General features: G+C 39.9%; 1 protein-coding gene across 1 annotated transcript in view; it reads left to right on the top strand.

The window, feature by feature from the left end:
* The window catches only part of LOC102785365 (polypeptide N-acetylgalactosaminyltransferase 10-like), a 133,574-nt gene that overhangs the window by 88,521 nt on the left and 25,242 nt on the right, over nt 1–19,811 (top strand). Inside the window, exons 7-8 of the mRNA XM_087847527.1 lie at nt 8,620–8,737; nt 18,064–18,171. Coding sequence (XP_087703653.1) covers nt 8,620–8,737; nt 18,064–18,171 — 226 coding nt within the window. The remainder of the gene's footprint in view (nt 1–8,619; nt 8,738–18,063; nt 18,172–19,811) is intronic.

Raw genomic sequence — 19,811 nt, 5'->3', positions numbered from 1 at the left:
GATAACTGGCACTCGACTAGGGCTGGGCCATATCATACTGTTCACGGTAATACCGTGAAAATGAAATATCGCGATAGAATATGGATAAAACCCACATGAGCAGTGCCTTTGTTTACATATGCACATGGCGGAAAAAGCATGGTGGCGACGAAGAATGAGACGGGCAAAAGTAGATCGTTGAATGAAACTGATGAACCAGAATTGCACACAACAGAATTGGTTTGTAAAAATGCTGCAGCTTCAGTGGTGTGGGACTGGTTTAGCTTTCGTCCATCAGATACACAACAAAGCACTATTTTTGGTAGCGCATGCTAGCGGGCCGTTGTTGTTACCGTGTTGTTTGGAAAATACGACACACTTAAAACCAATCCTTTGATTTTTCTGAAAATCGACAGAGCCCCTTATAATCCCGTGTGCCTTATGTATGAATTCTGGTTGTGTTTACTGACCTCGAAACGATTTTATGTACACGGCGCTCGAAAATCTGTCAAATGTTTCGGTACAACGTTGCTAAGCTACGAAGCCGAACAGCTTGATGGATTGTCGGAGCATTACGGCTATCGTAGGGAGGAGCCTCGTGGAGTGATACGTACTGTGCTTCAACATAATATTACCGTATTGTGTGTGTATAACCTCTTTTTAAGTTTTGTGGATATTATACATGGTTATGCTGAGGATATGTCGGCCAACTTCCACTGGAAATGCCTTTTGGTTAAACTGTCAGCAAGAAATTTGCATTTGCACTGTTAAATTTTTATATAACTTTAATGCAGATAAAAAACAGCTGCTTGTTTAAGTGAAAATACATTGATGGGGTTTTTTGCACTAATAAAGTTGAGGAGTTGTAAAGTATTTTGTCTAGTGTCAATTATATCATCAGTTATATCGTTATCGCAAATTTTCAAATGTATATCGTGATAAATATTTTGGTCATATCGCCCTGCTCTACACTCGACCCTCTCCCTTCAAAGCAGGATCCTAAAAAAACAAACAAAAAACACATTGGTGATGACCATGATGCTGAAAATGAACATCACAACCCAACGAGTGACATCATTGTGACTACAGTTGTCCCTCATATGGAGTTTTTTAAATTGTTTATGTCGACGTTTCAAGCTGTTGGTTGGACAGAATGAGCTGAGAGATTTTTGTGTGCGTGTTGTTATTTTTTGACAATTTGTGAGTCTCTTGTCTAGATGATTGGCTGCACATGTAGTTAACCATTTGAGTGTTGTCTATAAAGTTTCTTTTCTATATTATTGGAAGGTTTTGACCTTACAATGTAAAGTGCCATGAGGCCACTTTTGTTGGATTGATTCCCCGGCAACACTGCCTCTCTGCAAAGAAGCCTAATAGGTTTTTGTCATACGTTCTTCCCCTTTCTGTACCATTTAAGTAATGGACGCTGAAATAAATAAATAACCAAATAACTGCACGGGATGCCAAACTCTCCATTTGTGAGCTTTGAGGGATTAGTTAGACATTTGTCCATGTTTGGATGCCAGAGAATATTTGACTATCCTGGGGAAACGCTGCAGGCATGATCAGGCGGTGATGCAGGAGGATAAGAAACTAAAGAAGAAATGAGCTGCAGAACAATCAGAATCAATCCTCATTTCGTGAATTAGTCTGCTCTTCTTACCCAATGAAATGACCTTCATCAGTGCAAATCCAATTTGAGTCGCAAAGATTTTCATTTTCACTCTGACATTGCAGCAGTGGAGAACGAGGCATGGTGGGCCGGCGAAATCCATCTCGGAGGTGTGCGTGCGTGTGTGTTTGAGGGTAATGGAGTATGATTTTTATCCCTGTCCTCGTGCCTCTGTCCCTTTTGTTAATGCCATCAACACTCCCTTCATTTCTCTCCCACCCCCCCCCCGCTCTTTGTCTCTCTCACCCCCCCCCCGCTCTTTGTCTCTCTCTCTGCTTCTTTAAGTTTCATTTAGCAGTTAGGTCAGGCTTTAAGTCTTTCTTTTTTCCCCCCCAAGGTCAGTAGACTGAAATGGAGAATATCAACTTGAGCATTTGTAGTTTAATCTCAGCTGTTTGTTAGAAAGACCAGATCTTTTTTTTTTGTGTTTGCTTTCTCTTCTGTTTTTTTTTCTCCATACAGGTGATCCAGGTGTTTTGTTTGTTTTTCTTTCTTTCTTCCCCCCTTTCTCACCGTCTCTTCTCCCCTCTGGTTTTCTTTCTTTAGGTTTTCTTTAGGTTGTGCCAAAAAAAACACCAAAAAGACAAATCCAAAACTTAGCTGAGCTATTATCCTAGAAAAGCAAAAACACGAGGGAAAGACCCTAAACCTCAACTCAAAACAAGCTCAAAATTACATGGGTGGCACCAACCTACTTACCTAGTGTTTCTAACAAAAAGACTCTATGTGAGTAAGTGTATGGGGTCCCCAAACTTACCTAGTCCACTTTACTCCCACCACAATTGTCAAACAAAAGAACAGCAGAAAAACTTCACACATGTGCCAAACAATTCAAAGGAGGGAAGAGAGCCACGCCCAGCCACAGGTGAGTCTCCTTATCAAGGTGTGCACTCCTGGATTGGCCAATCAGGGCCTCCCTCCTCTAATTAGTTGGACGGCCCCAGATTGACATCAGCCTGCAGTCTGCGACCTAAGGGAACGGCAAACAAAAGGAGAGGGAAAGAAAACATGCAGCCTGCAGACACGTAACAGTCAATCAAATGGACCAATATGGCAAGGCCATGATGATCCACTTGGTAAAATAAATCCGCTTGGCATCTTTCTTGGCCTTAAGACAACAACTCTGATGGCTAAAGATCCAAACGGGACACAAAAAAAAGAAAGAAAAAGATCTGGACCATGCTGTCCTTTTCCTCAAATACACTCCCCGATTCTTGGTGATTTAAGATAGATTCTGTTCCTTTGTAGGAATTGGTACTTTGTCTGAGAAGATGGTGTAAAACAAGCAAACTTACCATTCATCAGTTACAGTTAAAACAATAAATAAAAGTACAAAACTAACAGGACAATAAATATAATTTTCACAGTTCTGATAAATGCTGTTAAGTAAACAACTTTGCCAAAATCAAATGTAACTTAAAGTTTATGAAATCGTGATTTAATTTAAACATAATTGTTGCGGTATCATCAATCTGATTTACTCTGACAGCAGTCGAATGGGTACGGAGATTTTATATTCTGGCAAATGTACATGTTGATCCCAGTACTTTACTTATGGTATTGCATTTTCTCACTGCTTCTGGCCTGTTAAGGTCACTTTAGTCGATGCCGGTCAATATTAATTCAGTAGAGCTGCTCTGTGGCGGAGGACTGAAGTCTGTACTGTGCAAATCCAATTTGCCATTTCCATTTCTATTGTGATTTTCTTTTATTGAAAAGAAATAAAGTTTAATGTTGACATGCGTAGGAAGGTAATTACAGGCATTCAGAGTGGTTGAATTTCCGTTCTTGTCTTTAAACACTACAGCAGCGTTTCGCAAACCTGGCTGGACAAATTTGTGGCCACCATCGCACCGGTCGATGTTCAGCTTGTGCTTCACAGTGTGGGTGAACAGGTAATCAAAAAGAGTCTGTATGGGGTCGTGGTACTAGCAGATGGTCTGCAGACTTTCTCTGTGTGTGTGTGTGTTTGTGTCTGTTTGATATAAAGTAATGACATTTTTAAAGTAAATAGACTGTGCTGTCTGCACATGAGACTGGGACCCACGCTCTGGACAGATTGTTTTCAGTGTGGTACAACACTGAATTACGTTGACAAGGCGAAGACGGACCCATATTACAAAAGCAAAGAGGATCTTCGGTAGTGCTGGCTATCCACTTCATCCATCTTAAAAGGTTGACTGAGTCAGGTAAAGCATGAGATACTTAAAGACCTTTCAGGTAGTGATTGATCTGGAAATGGATCAGAATATATTTTTGTTTATTTTGTGGTTATTATCAAGAGATTGAGGTATGTTTGTCCCCCCTATCTTGTAATTTATCCTCACTATAGAAGAACCATGTTATGGAGAGACACATAGACCCAAAAATAAAGACGTTAACTGTGGTTCTGCACAGTTGCGGCGACTCTTAAAACCACAGTACTAAGAGCAGTGATGGCATTAACGGTGTTGCTTTTTTTCAGTAAGAAGTAATCGAACTAATTACTATTCCTATCGTTACAACGCCGTTACCGTTACTAACAAGAAAATGCGGTGCGGTCGCGTTACTATTTTTCAACAAACAGACGGTTGAAGCTGTGTTCAGCTTACTGCAGTTTATATCAGTTGCACAGAAGTAGCTGTAAGTAATCTGGGCGCTACAGCTTTAAGCAGCTGCGGCAATCACTGTCTGGTAGACGATCACTTTTTGGCACAACACCTGGAGCTCAGGGGCAAAACAATCGCATGAGTGCTGCTGTTTGTTGAGGAAGAATAAAGTAGTCGTGGTAAGCCAATCACATGACCACTTTAAGATGACAAAGCAACAAGGTGAGAGAGATGAAGACAGCAGAAAAAGAGAGAGAGCGAGTTTTGAGATGTGAGAGATTTGTGATGTTCAGCGTGTTTGGAGTGTGTAGTTAATGTGTTGTCTTGTAGTGTTGTGGATAGTTTTGTGTTGTGTCAGAACAATGAGGCGACTGCTGTCTTCAGGTAGAAACAGGAGTGATACACCTGCTGCAGTCAGACCTGCAGGTATCAGGCTGTGATGTTCTCCTTTATAGTGGACAGAAATTATTTTTTTGGAGTGGCACAAATAATTTGTGTGACATCTTATTGAAGAACAGCTGATTGTTCTGTAAATAGTTTGAAATGGTTATTAAAAAAGGGTAAAAGGTAAATGGCTGCAAAGAACTTTGTTGTTTGCAAAACTTGTGCATACAATTTATATTTGTATTTAAAGTTATGAAATATGATTCATTAAACATGTTTGTGGTTGTTACAGTAAAAAAATATAATAATAACTTTTTCTACTCGGATTTTATGTTTTTTGTGTGATTTTTAGATCAATTGTGTTAATACAGTATGTCAAAATGAAAACATAACTGTAAATTCAGACACATGAGGTTGTGCTGAAAAGAATGATACCAAACAGGGCAAAGGAAATAGTTTTTAAAGGTGAAATGTGGAGGGAAAATCAAAAGTAGTCAAAAATGGCCAATTATACCCTGGACCCCAGATTTTCGTTTTAAAGTAACGCAATAGTTACTTTTCAAGTATTTAATTACTTTTAGAATCTTGTAACTCAGTTACTAACTCAGTTACTTTTCATGAAGAAGTAACTAGTAACTATAATTAATTACTTTTTCAAAGTAACTTGCCCAACACTGCCAAATAGTCACGGCACCTAACTGTAAACCCACAATTGTTAATCCCATGATTCAATGAAGGAGATGTTTAGTTTGGCTTTAGAGATACCGATAACTTTGACTCAGGTGGTGCTGAATAGAGGAACTAATTTGGGAACGCCAAAGTCAGATTCATACAATTCAGTCCAAAAGTCTTGAGCCACCCTTCATTTCAGCCACTGGTTTTGGGGGTCTTGTCAAAGCTGATGGAAATACGAATACTCCACGTAATACCATTTGGAGACCAACCAGTAACTGTCACTGAGTTCAGCCCTCAGCCATGATGGGCTGATGGAGTATTGTATTGACTTTAAAGCTCATTAGAAGTGGAAAAAGTCCTGTTTGTCCAATATACTGTGTTACTGAAGTGATTTATGTTTCAGTTAATCACTGCATGCATTTTTCATTTCTCTAGCAAAATATAAAGAAATGAGGGGCATCTCAAGACTTTTGCACAGTACTGTGTATACGAAACCCTGATTAAATTATATGGCTGAATAAAATGAATTAAATATGTCCTCCCAAAATGTTTTTTTCTTCTTCCACAAACAGATTTTTTTTCTGCACAGCGGCAAAACAAAGTAGTTGCTAAGCAACTCAGGAGCAGCAGTGTGAGTGGTGACTGGGTTAACTCATTATCATTTTAAATTAAGTGTTTTGCAGCAACAGGGTTTTTTTCTGGTTTTGAGTAGTGGCTCCCTGTTTGAAAGAGAATGGAATTCATTGTTTTCAAGAGGTCTTTGTGAATGTTCACGTGTGTGTTCAGGCATTTGTGAGAAACAAGCACGACAAATGACCACAAAATGATGAATTAGAGGTTCCACAGAATCTGACAGATATGGAAGCTGAATTTAGTTTTATAATACAGATATTAATTGGACATGCATGCATAGAATAATATGTCAGATGCATTTAAAATTGCATATAGAATTAAGTGAAATGCCCTGTTTTACTTTGGTGTGCAGTATATCTGATGATGCTAACCAAATGCGGATTTTGTTTTCAATTTCATTTTATATGAATCAAGGATTTAGCAATGTATAATAATATCCTACTGTCCAAAAACAGCTTTTTGATCTCATAGACTGAAAGACAATGTACTGTCAAGTCAGTCCACCGTGACATTGGACAAAATCTAAACAAATCGAGCCATTAAAACTGAATTCCAAACATCAGAGGGTGTACAGGTGCAGTCATTAATACCATACACTAGGGCTGGGCAATATGACCCAATATTTTAAAAAAAACTCTATATATCGCCCAGTCCTACCATACACTACAAATTATAATTGACTGTGAAGTTAATGACCTGTTCTTGAAACAATCAAAAGCTGCTGATCCATCGACCTAGTCAAGCTAATTGAGACGAATGGAATAGATGAGACGATCTTGAATGGGACATGGTTTGTTTCCATCACCTGAAGCATTTTAAAGCATCTGCACCTGAGATGATGTCGCCTGGCCTGGCGTACAGTGGAGTGCAACTGGCTCCCGGGCAAAATCAATAATTGTTTTATTATGTTTTATGCCTGTTTATTAGTATAGTCGAACATACATGTGGTTGTTACCCTGTCAGATTAAACTTTAACTTGTGGTTAAGCGATCTTCATATTGACTAGCTTGCGAGATGTCAGTGCTTTCATTCCCAAAAGCCGCTGGGTTTCCTTCCACACAACTCTGGGAAGAGTGTTTGTGTTTTCTCCCTCCGGTGAACAAGAGCTAACAATCACCACCCCATAAATCAGTGCCCACGCAGTGTCTACGCTCTCTTTGCTAAACTCACACAGTCTGCTGACCATACCCACCATCAGCACTCACACACAGACACGCAGCACTGTTTCTCTGTGCCCCTGCAGCTACTGTTGTTCACCCTTTGTCCTGTGATGAAAGTCTGTCTGGTGCATTTCATTCTGCGCTATTCCAGGGAAGCAGATTGTGTGTGTTTGTGTGGCAGCTTTGTGTTTGCTTCACTTTGTTTCCTCCAGCATGCAGCAGTCACCAGTTATGGACAATGAACTGCACAAGCACAGTTATCTGGTCAGACAGGTCAAGTATGCCTGTGTGAAAGAATTATTCAAACTGTTGCAGAAAGCCGCGCTTTATCAGAACAAACGTAGGCAGGGGAAAACAAGAGAAGTGACCTCAGCTCGTGTTTTTATGGCCTTTATGATGCTTAATGTGCGATTTAGGCTCAGTCTCGTTTGCATTTTAGTTTTTATCACTACGATCACAAAGCTGGTTGTTAAGGAGCAGTTACGCATTACGGTTTCTATCCATCGTTACCACCATAATACATACTTTGGACTAACGGTAAAAAAATGGAAAAGTGCTGCTGGTAAGAGGCAGATTAACTTCATGTGAAATTTCTTTGATTTAATGATTCATTTAAGGGGAAAAAAGCCAAAGTTGGCAAGCGATCTCTCTGATCACTGATGGGACCTGAGATTATGGTCCAAGCCCATCATATCGTCCATGCTAACGGCTCTAGACTCATAATTCACTACCAATAGTATCCACCTTGGTTGCAACAAAGACAAACGTGGTGTTTCAACATGAGACCGATTGGAAAATTAATTCTGTATTCCTCCAATTTATTTTCCTTTTACGCCCTTTGCTATTAATTTCCATACTGCTACAATTTAGATTAAAATAAAAATAAAGCTCTGAAATTCTGAGCACTAGTGTATCACTAGATGATAACTCTGGGCACGAATGCCTTGTAATGTTTCAGGAAATAGAAGGAAACGAGGCTTTTCTTGGATTTATAATGCTCTCTGTGAGGTTATGTCCTCATCTGTCTTGCATTATTTCATAGTTCAATACAGAATATTCCCCGTGGATAAAAACTTTTCTTTCTCTGCCCGCCTGCTCCTCCCGTTTTCCTCCAGTTGTTGTCGGTGTCCTGATGAGAAGCTGTTCGATATTTTCCGTTCACTTTTGCTGCGGGGAGAAGCTCCCACTGCACTCTGAGCTGAGGACTATTATGTTGTTTGGCACTGCTGAGCTTGTCATCCCAGTCAGTATTCTCACTGGTTCAGATGGGTTAATTGGTTTTGTGCTGTGAAGAGTGTCACTGGGTTGCCGCACACACGTGGGGATGTGAAAAACACAGCTCTGGAGTGGGATAGAGCCGGAATTCTCTAACACTTTTCTGTTTATTTAATCCTGTGTGCATTTAGCAAGTGACGGGATGTTCAAACCTGGCACTTTATATGTGTGGCCAGCCTGGAAGATTTGAAGTCATTTTAATACTTCCTGTTGTATTCCAATATATGCTCAACTGTGCCTTTGTGTCTTTTAGGTCTCCAGTGATGGCAGGTGGACTGTTTGCTGTCGACAGGAAGTGGTTCTGGGAGCTCGGGGGATACGACACCGGTCTAGAGATTTGGGGAGGGGAGCAGTACGAGATATCCTTCAAGGTAAAAAATCAATTTAAAAAGAGAGACGAGCGCACACGAGTGCAGTGTAGTGTCGAAAATAATCAATAAAATCACTTTGACATCCGTGAAGAAAGCTGACTTGATTCCCAAGACGTGTTGGTTCTCGTTTAATGTTTGGATTCAGGCATTTCAGTTTTGTACTGAATATACTAAACCCAGGGTTATGAACCGTCTGTGTGTGTGTAAGCAGAAAATGACAGCACTGAATACTAGAGGTGGGAATCACCATACATCCCAAGATACGATATTATCACAATACTTAACGCACGATACGATATTGTTGCAATTTTTAAAATATTTTGCGATATTCAGATTCTGTACATAAAGGTAAACTTTATCAATATTCATTTTCTCTAATATCAAAGTCTCACACTCAGTCTTTCTCTCATTTCAGTTTTATTGTTGACAAACTGAACGGTTTGTATTACAGTCTAGTCCAACTTAACTGAATCAACCATCTGGTACAATTATAGCTATTCTGAACTATGCAGTTTATGAAAACTATGCAGCCCCTTCAGCAACTGAAGAATTTGAAAGTAAATTAAAACAAAATATAATTTTACATTAAATAAAACATTTTTAAACTTAATTAAAATAAAACATGTCTTAAATTAAAATAAGTAAACTGTCATGTTTATTGCTGCCAAAAACAAGTTAAACACATTTGGACAGTGAAGGAATGTCAGGATTCTTGCTCAGAAAAAGGATCAACATGCTCTGAAGTCAGGGACAGCAGAAATCGATATTTTGTTACAAAAAAGGTTTTTGTGCTCTGTATCGATACATTATTAGCAAACAAAATATCACGATACTACACAGTATCTATTTTTTCCCCCACCCCTACTGAATACCTCAGTCATGCTTGTCACTGACTCATGATCTTGTAAAAATTGCTATTTTTCTATTATTTAAAAATTAGTATCCAAAAGTCACATGACTAATAAGTCATAATAAAATGTATAGAAGTGATGACATCATTGTTGGCAAAGAAATTCATTTGAAATTGGGATTACAGCGTTGAATCATTCTCTAGTATGTTGGCGCAAAATCTCCCGTGTGCATTCAGCTGGGTTGAGATTTAAAGACCATGAAGGTCAAATTGCATAATTCACATAATTTTCATAAACCTCAAGCCATCCAGTGAGCCCTGGTGCCCTCGGATTACCTGTGTCCTGTTTCGTCATAGGATAAAGACGATCACGCTTCTAAGAGGACCCAAAATGCTTGCTGTCAGAGCGCCTCAGAACATTTAAGGTTTTCTTGTGGAATTCCTTTGACCTGCCAGTTTTTAACAGACAAGTCAAATCATCCATTAGCAGGAAGCAGTGGTGATTCAGGAGACTGGGGTCAGTAAGAACACAGCAGTTAGACTGTATGCTGTCTAGCTTTTTGCACATCCTCTAGCACTGAGAGTGGGCAGAGGAAGTGGTAAGAGTATAGTCATCTGCAGTGACTCAGTGTTGCCGTCAAAGATTAAAGACGAATAAGCCCAAAATCACCAACACAGTATATGAAGTACTGTTTACTGATTCAAGGTTAGCCTGTGAAGGGGAAAAATCTGAAGTTCATGTGAGTACTGACATACTCAGGAAGCAGACACACTGGAAAAAAGAGGCTGTCGGGAGAGAATACGTGTTCACGGAGATATTGTCAAATTTGATGAAAATCAGAGAGCAGAGAGTTCAGAGGAAATGGGAACAGTAATGGTAAGGTGCAACAAAAGGAGAGGGTCAGAATCAACAGGAAAGACCACGTAATTGTCACTAAATTGAGAATTGGTTACAGTCACTTCAAGAGTTGTCAATTTCAGGAAAAGAGACGAAGGAGAGAGCTTGTGAAGAGAGAAGAGGCGAGAGCGGGTTAGAATGCATTAGAAAGCAACTGGACTAAATAAAGACTGCAATAGAAATGTGCAGTCCTGGATGAGAAGAAGATAGTTGCACAACTTAAATTGCTGTAAAGCTTTTAAGAAAAGAGGTCTTGTTGCTAAGTGCAGGTGTAAATGAAACATTTTTCACATTTTTCCTGAACCATCTCCTTCTTAATAAGCGCTTACTGATTTTAATGCTCATATGCAGCATTACTATATTTTGACATTAAACAGCTTTTAAAGAATTTGGTCCCATGTGCTTCCCTCTCTTTGGTTTCCCCCGTATCTCTTTAACTAAGCAGCTAAAAGACTTGTAAAGCCACATGGTGCATCCCTCATTGTGGTTTCAACTCATGAGCCAAATATAATCTGTTGCATCTACGACTCTCCACATTAATCATACTCAGAAGTCCCTATTAGATTATGTTTTTGTCTGGTACTTCACCATGAATTATTCTACAACACAGCCATAACTGCTTGCGACTTGGCCAGTATGTTAAGCAGCGGTCTCCCCCTCCTCTCTGCGTGCTCCGGACAGACAAAACGGCCCGTCACAATAATTGAATTCTGGTTTGAATGAGTAAGGACTTTTGTCGTCTCACTCAATTAGACACAAAGGCCACTGCTGTGTAGTTTGATGAAATTGGACATATGCTCCTGTGTGATAGTACTGCGATTGTTCCTTAGAGTGAAATTTCCAGCGCAGAGGCATTGTTGTTTATACAAATTGAACACCTAAATCTAATTTTCCATCAAAACAGTTTTACTTGTGACTGCCTCTTCATATTAACATAATGCCATTTTGCTATTTTCTGCTATTGATACGGAATAAGAGAAATTTCAACGTATGCCTTGCATGAAATGTTGCCTATGTGAAAAGTTTTACTTTCACATAGGCAACATTTCTGACCAAAGGGGAAATTTTTTTTTTTTTACATCATTATATACATAGATTTACAAATTTATTAGAGCATCTGTCATAAAAACAAGGGAACACTAATATTTTAGAAATATTTCAAACATGTTTAAGTCTAAACTTGTTACTATTTATTATATGAAACCAACTGAGTTCATATTCTTATAACTAAACTCGAGCCAGCATACTGGATGTCTCTGAGAAGTTGGAAATTACCGTATTTTCTGGACTACAAAGCGCACCTGAATATTAGCCGCACAAGCTAAAATCAGGGGAAAGTCCTGTTTTGTGCATACATTAGCCGCACCTGACTAAAAGCTGCAGGTGTTTCAATGTTGACTTATCATATGTAAGAGAATATGCACAAAGGGAATTGTCAGGAAAGAGATGGCTGTTTGGAGACACACCCCTTTTATTAATATTTTGAAAAACAAGTTATGGGTACATATTTGCATAAAGTTTTAGGTATATGTACAAGTAGCGGCAATTACAAGTACCAAACATGTACTGTGCTTCATAAATGAGTAACAAATGTAGTACATAACAATAACCTACAGCACACCAGAAAAATAGACTCGGACTACCTTTTAGGCTCAGGTGCAGTGACACGGCTTTAACAAGAAGAAAAGTCAGTCATTCACCACCATCTTTCTCTTCTTCCTGCGCACTAAAACCACCAAAGTCCTCTTCTCCAGTGTCGGATACGAACAGGCTCAGGATGGCTTCGTCATCCACTCTCCGCTTCTCTCCTTCGTTGTCACTTTCAAAACCAAACAAATCCTCGTTGTCAGTGTCAGAGTCGAACACCCTCAGAAGGGCCGTGGCGGTGTCCTCCTCTCCATCATGCAGCAGTCCAGCCCTTCGAAATCCGTTGGTGATCGTGGATGTTTTCACACTTTTCCACGCTGTCAGAATCCACCGGTGGAGTTGGGCATAACTTGCTTTTCGCAAGTTTATCACCGCTCGTCATCCACGCCTCCCGCTGAACGCGTAGCGCTACTTTGAAGTTTGTTTTTCCCGCTACTTCGTACGGCACTACGTTGTCTGGCGGACGGACATGTGACCAACATACCACTCTTGAACCCCGATACTGTGTGTCTGACAACATGCCCTTCCGCCAGGCAACGTAGTGCCGTACAACAGCGGAACAAACAAAACAAATCGTCTTATGATATCACAAAAATCATGGACAATCCATAGAAAAGCCGCACCTGACTAAGGGTTCAAAGCTTGTGCAAAAAGTAGCGGCTTATAGCCCGACAATTACGGTAATCAAGCGTAATTTACTAAAACTGATTTTTAGATGAGTAAATAACTAATCTGGTCAAATTCATGGATAACAACAATTTTGAGCTTTTGCAAACTGGTGGATTAGTAAAGAGCAATATTGTTAGTTTAGGACAACCGTGGCATACATTTTAGATGGTGGTAATAATTTTGCAAACACAAAAACTCCTTGACAAATGCCAAAAGAAATAGTCAAAGCATGCATTGATTTATCTCTAAGACTTTAATTCTGTTGATAGAATATATATTTACATTATTATATTATATTAGCATTAGTTCAGTCAAATAAATAACCATTTTTTCCACATCTCAAAGTCATTAAGTTTTTGGTTAGGTTCCTGAATTTTTTTCAGTGCTAAACATAAGCTGATACTATGATTTTGCATCAATAATCTCTTTGTGACTTATTTGCCCAGTTGCTCCGGTTGTCCGTTGTTGCTTTGCAGACCTCAACTTGTCTGCAAACACTCAGCAACTACTGGCCAAGCAGCGGTGGAACATGAGAAACACTTGAAATTGCTGAAGTTTCCAGTTTGCATCACTCTGGTCAATGTTCGCAAACAAGCTGGCGTCTTTCATGCAACTAGATGCAAACTTGGTCACCATGATCACTTGCAGATCTCTGGGCCTGAGCGATGGAGGCCTAACAACGTAATGTCATCATACAGAGCCAAATCATGGGTTCTTTCACTTGCATCAACATCTCTTTGTTGTTGCAGTTAAATGCTATCAAATGCAAGTTCAACACTTACCTTTTATCTATTGGACGTCACTATGGAATGACAAGAAAAATACTCCAGCTAAATGACGCACGAGCAAATTCAAAAGCACAATAATAATATACAGGGAGAAGCTAAACAATAAGGCAAAGGATTGCTCTTGGGAGTGGTTGATCCATATGAACACAAAGAGGTCAAATGTTAAAAATGGTGCTGTCATCTCATTAAAATGCCGTTTATGAGCTAACCGTGCTAACACGTTGACACCGTGCAGCCCCACACGCGGGGCGATCTGCATTAATGTTGACAGCACTAGTTAAAAATAAAAATCCTTCAAAGATAAAGTGGTTTAGTCTTTTGTTACTATTACATTACAGTGCTTCGTGTTTTAGAGCAGCTGCATGTAACAACCGCAGTCAGTCGGATCACATGGTTGTATTACAAAACCTGTTTTTAAACAAACAAAATCATAAAGACTTTGTTTGATTCTAGCTATGCTACCGTGTAGCTACAGCCAAGATAACTGCCACGTTTCTTACAAAATGCTGTTGTTGTTTCGTTCTTCTGACTACTATCCTAGCCGTCAGTTATCTTTTTCGCCTCAGTTCCTCTTTGTTCTTTTCAAGCTTGACTCTTGTCGTTGTTGCCCTCTCAGGTCTGTACATGGGTCTAGGTGTGGCTGTTGTGCCTTGGTTCATTTAAAAAAAAAAAAAACATAGTTCATTTGAATTCTGACATCAGCAGCATCAAAACTTGCTGCTGATCAGCAAATGAAGAGTTTATGCCGCGCTCACACTGTGCGATTTTTTTTCAGTCGTGCGATTCAGCTCCTGCTCAAACTGCACGATTGACTCGCAAGGGTTAGAAGTTCGTAGGTCACGATGCAGGTCTCACACTATACTACCCGATGCTCTGATGCGACCCGAGTGCTCACACTGTGCGTCCATAAAATGAAGGTTATAACAGAAATTCTGTCGCTCGCTCTCCCTCTCTGTCTTTCACTCACTCAGACACGCACGCCACCGCCATCAACTTTGCTAAATTGCAAATGAAAAACATGATCAGGCAGCTGTGATTGAGCAGCAATGTCTATCCAACTATTTTCACGGTTGTTGTGGTCGTGATAATTTTGTGAGGCCACATCGAAAAGACTCGGATGAGCTTTCCAAAGTTCTACAAGTGCCTCCATCGCTTGTGTCCAGATCACACGCTGCACTGCCGTGCTGCGCCGTCTTTTTCGCTGACATGTGTTAGCGCGTGCGCAGTGTGAGAAGCTGCGGTGACACCCTCACGACCAAGCGATTGATGATCGGGAGCTGGTCGTGAGGTGTTAATCGCTTCTCGTTACCCCACGTATACTACACGATGCACGACGCACGATGAAGGCCAAAAACGGGCCGGTCGCCAAAACGGTCGCACGACTCAAAAATCAGCTCAAAATGGGCCAAAAATCGCACAGTGTGAGCCCAGCATTAGAGGTGATCTAAAAACAAATGTAGGAGAAAAAATATATATGTACTCTATGTAAATATGAACTCATGTATATGTAAATATGAACTCACAGCTTTAAACCATTTGCTGGCTGATGAACACTGCTGCCCGGCTGACAGCTGTGAAAGCATGAAAGGAGTTTTATGAACCACACACACATATTCTGTGCATCAGGCTTTACTAGCAGACACCATTCATCTTTAAATAAATGCGCTGTTCATTTTTTGCTTAATTGGGCAAGCAAACTCTGCATGAAAGGTTAATGGATTTAGCGACTAAAGCTTTGAGCTGGTAACAGGAAGATTGAGAGATTCTTGGGTGAGATTAGTTTTATTTGGACTAAAAAAAGAGACTCATTCTTCCATCGTACTGTTGTTGCTATAGCGTTTCCTTCCCTCTTTGTCCTTTTAAATGAAAAGACATCAAAGCCCTTCAAGAGGCATTTGCAATGCTGATTTGTTAAAAATAATTTAAGAGCTACGTTGCTTTCATCCATGTTTACTCGTTTGCATTCTTTTCCCGGGCCTTTTTTGTTGGTATGCTAGATTTCTTGGCATCTTCTCCTAAAAAAACATCGATCCGTAGCACCACTGCAGTTGGAGTGCAGAGCCAAAATATCTTCTTAATACATTAAGAAGGATTCCCTTTCTCTCATTAAGGTAACCATTCCTCACTTGACTTTTCAGATGTAAGTTAGTGCCAAAAGTCAGGTATAATCAGATTGATTATGTGTATGGAATTAAATTATTGAGGTGTTGGGGCCTTCAGCATTATGCCAGTGTAATTGCATTCTATAATTTGTTTTTGAAAGGAGCTATATAAACAAGATGGTACTTTAAAAGGACACGGCTTTTAAAGCTGCTCTGGGCCGCCGTGCTGTGGTTTCTGGTGTTCATGTTTTGAGGCGAGCAGATTGTAGAGGTTGAGGTGTTAGAGGTGAGTGATAAGACTTTTAATTTAATCTGACTGCCACTGAACCCGAGCTCTTGATCCCTCCTGCGGTGGGGCGCCCCTGTTATTAAGCTCAAGTGCTTCAGTGCAGGGATAAAGGGGATGGAAGGCACCAGTGCAGCAGGTCAGACTTTCCCCCTACAGCACAATGTGGAGAGGGTAGATTCAATCTGTTATTTCCCCCGATTCTGTTTGTCCAAGCTGGAGCGATGCAACAAACTTGACAAGGAGTAATTGAATTGAAATAGCAGCCAGCTGATGTCCACTCTGGAGAATCAGGAGGGGGAATGCGAGTATAACAACATTCAGGTGGGAAATTACAATTTTGCTCTCGTTACTATATGCCCGAGCTTAAATACAGCCTCTATCTTCATCACCAGAGAGGTTTCTTTCAGAAAATGGCTCGACCTTCAGCCGAAGGCAAGGAAGACTTTTCTAGATTAAAGTGTCTGAATTTCAAATTGTATAAAGACAGCATATTATGACTGTTATATCATCAGGCTTCAGAGGTTCAAGTCACGACAGAAGTAGGAGGAATGCAAGATTTAGGCGGATATGGAGGACAGTGTGCTGTAAAGGTCACGGGAGGTTTTGCTGGAGATCTCATATAAAGTCCACTCAAAAAAATCTTACATAAATCTTAAATCCTGATTTAAAGTAGATGTATTTTAATCTGGCTCTTAGACAGATTTTGTTCCTAATTTCAGGCTCCAATAGGAATCAATCTTCTTCCCTAATCTCCTGAAATGCTTAGTCCATAATATTCATAATAAACTAGTATGTAAGTCTTTAACTGGCTAAACAGGCCAAATATTTATTGGTATTTCATTCACTGGTATTGATGTTAGTTTTCTAAGGTGCTATGAAAACGAGTCGCACTAGTTTGTTTGGAGGAGCAGATTTTTGCATGTCTATATATAGACGAGAGCACCTCTACAACCCACACGTCCCATCCAATCTCCTTAACTGGAACATCTAATTCCCAGTAGCTTGTGGAGAAGTCAGCAGCACACATTTTCTAAGTAACATGTTGTAGCCTAAACACGTCTGTATTGGATATTAGTTTGATCGTTATTGTGCAGCACACTGTGTTAATGTTTCAGCTGAATCTTTATTAGTTTTTTTTTTTTGTGCATATTTTATCGACACGTTTATCTGTTAGTCAGATTGTGTTTGTGCATAATTGAGACTTAGATTAAGATCAGACTACATTTTATGGTTGATACCAAAACTCTGATAATTTGTGGTAATTAATCGCTTCTTTTTCTTTCAACTGTTACACGTCGGCATCATTCAGCTAAATAAAAAACGGGTTGACATCAACAGCACACTGAGAGAATAAATTCAAAGCTTGAAATGTAAAAACGATAATCCCAAACTCTTTGGGGTCAAAAGTTCATATAGTCAAACTTTTGACCCCAAAGTCTTCTCATTAATTTAAAGTGTCTAATCACTCAAATTCTAGTTTTAAATTACTAGATTTTCACACCCTGTAGACTTGAAAGGTAGCTCTGCTTTTGCTAAGTAGCATACCAAATCCAATTTGAGTCTTTGTCATTTAGCTAAGCATGATTGACTTGTCTCATTCTCTTCGGTGTAATTTCCTCTCTTTGGTCTCTGTGCAATCTAGAAACACATGAACTTTTTTCAAAGTTCTATCACCTCTGCAGGATCCATATCTGTAGTTCTTTGAAGTTTTCAACTCTCTTTGTGCTACTTGAACCTGCTGCTTTTGTTCCTCTCTCCAGGATTTTATGACCAAGTCAGCATACTTTGCACCCCTGTGCGTACTCTATACAGTCCCTACCCTTCTTCAGTGTAAAGGTCCCTCTCCTACTTCTCCCATTTATCCTTTTTTTTTTCCTTTTATGTTTTGACCTTGTCTACTCTCGGTTGCTTTTTCCTGGTCGTGTCTTCCCACATTTTGTCTTTCTCACATAGTTTTTGTTTCATCTCTGAAATGTTAACCTCATCTGCCCCTCTCAATTCCAGGCTGTTCAGCTACACAAATTCACTCTCAGATCTGATCTTTATCACCGCTGACTCCCCGTCTCTCTCTCTGTCTCTGTAGGTGTGGATGTGTGGTGGTCGGATGGAGGACATTCCTTGCTCCAGGGTTGGTCACATCTACAGGAAGTATGTCCCCTACAAAGTTCCTGGTGGTGTCAGCCTTGCCAGGGTAAGTCTTGCATTATGGGAAAGCTTGATGTTTTCCATTTCTGGTGCCTTGTATTTGTTCAGTGACCTCATGGTGAAATATCTTGCCTTGTGCAGAGGTGTCGGTTAGGAATTTCTCTCACTATCTGTTAAGCTTCACCTCAAAAACCCTTTCTTCTCTTTACTGTCCAAACAACAAAAGCGCTTTGGAGCGCCACAAACATAATAACTAGTCAGTCTAGGCAGCGCTGAGCAGAGTGTAAATATGTAATGAATAACTACACAAAGTAAATGCAAAGGAAATAGTTTCTTTTAGGGCTGCTCGATTATGGCAAAAATGATCATCACGATTATTTTCACTGAAATTTAGATCTCGATTATTTGACGATATTTATTTAACAATAACAATGTATTGAATAATGACTTTAAAGATTGTCAAAAAATAATATAAAATAGTGTGCAAATACTGATAACAGTGCAAATGTTTGCAATATAAAAAATAAAGGGAAAATGTAAACGTCTATGTTTAGTGAACTTTGCAGTGTTGCTCTGCGGTGCAGCTACGACACTGTAGCAAAGGTTACACACTATGTCTACTTGATCCACGTCTGACTCATGAACCCATAATGTTTCCACACCACTGGAGTTTTTTTACCTCTCTTTTCAACCAACAGCAGTCACTCTCCTCTCCAAATAACTTCTGCTTAGCTTTCCGAGCTTCCCTCGGGTCCTCTTAATCAGCGGTCACCAACCCCCGGGCCTTGGACCGGTACCAGTCCGTGAGTCGTTTGGTACCGGGCCGCGGGAGTTGAGGCTCAGGTGTGAAATGTATAGTTTTCAGGGTTTTATCGGTTTTCAGTGTTATTTTGTTATCGTTTTTATCGTTTACTCGGTTTTCCTGGGTCTTTTCACGTGTGTTATGAATAAATCTTATTTTTTTCGGTACCGGTACTAGTTTTATTTTGTTGTATTTATCCGCGACACCTTAAAGGCCGGTCCGTGAAAATATTGTCGGGCATAAACCGGTCCGTGGCGCAAAAAAGGTTGGAGACCGCTGCTCTTAATTGTTGTGACACGTGTTCGAAATGCAGAGAGGTGCGCTTGATTTGTCACACGGAGCAGCGCGAGAGTAAAGTATGAGGGAGGGGCTAATAATCGGCTCAGTCATTTTTAATGATCGTTGAAAGCCCAGATTGTAATCGTGATTAAAATTCGATTAATTGAGCAGCCCTAGTTTCTTTAATATGAAAGGAAACAAAATCCGAATCAGGTTTAAATAACTAAATATCAGTATCAGTCTTAATAATGCTGCATTGGTTGGGCTCTACAGATGTTGTGTGAAAATCAATAATGTGTATGACTTGAACTTTGGTCTCTAGTGTGAGTGTTAAAGTCCTTCCAACCTCCAAAAGTGGATTTCTTCACGTCTCCGTCTACGCGCAACATTGATGTGTATTTGGACACAACTCGGTAAACAACAGACAGACATCGCGATCAGGGACATGAAAATGTTGGGCCATCGCATAAAAACTGTTACATTCATGCACAAAAACACAAATCGGTGTATTAAAAGTTGCAGCTATTTCACAAACCCTGCTTTCAAACTCTGTTGACATGCGTGACCTCCACCTGTTTCTTCATTTAACTCCATCATCTAAAAGT

Source organism: Neolamprologus brichardi, chromosome 10 (genome assembly GCF_056152115.1).
Source record: "Neolamprologus brichardi isolate AB-2024 chromosome 10, ASM5615211v1, whole genome shotgun sequence".
Lineage (NCBI taxonomy): Eukaryota > Metazoa > Chordata > Actinopteri > Cichliformes > Cichlidae > Neolamprologus > Neolamprologus brichardi.
Note: the sequence above shows the minus strand (reverse complement) of the source record. Positions and strands in the feature narration are given on the sequence as shown.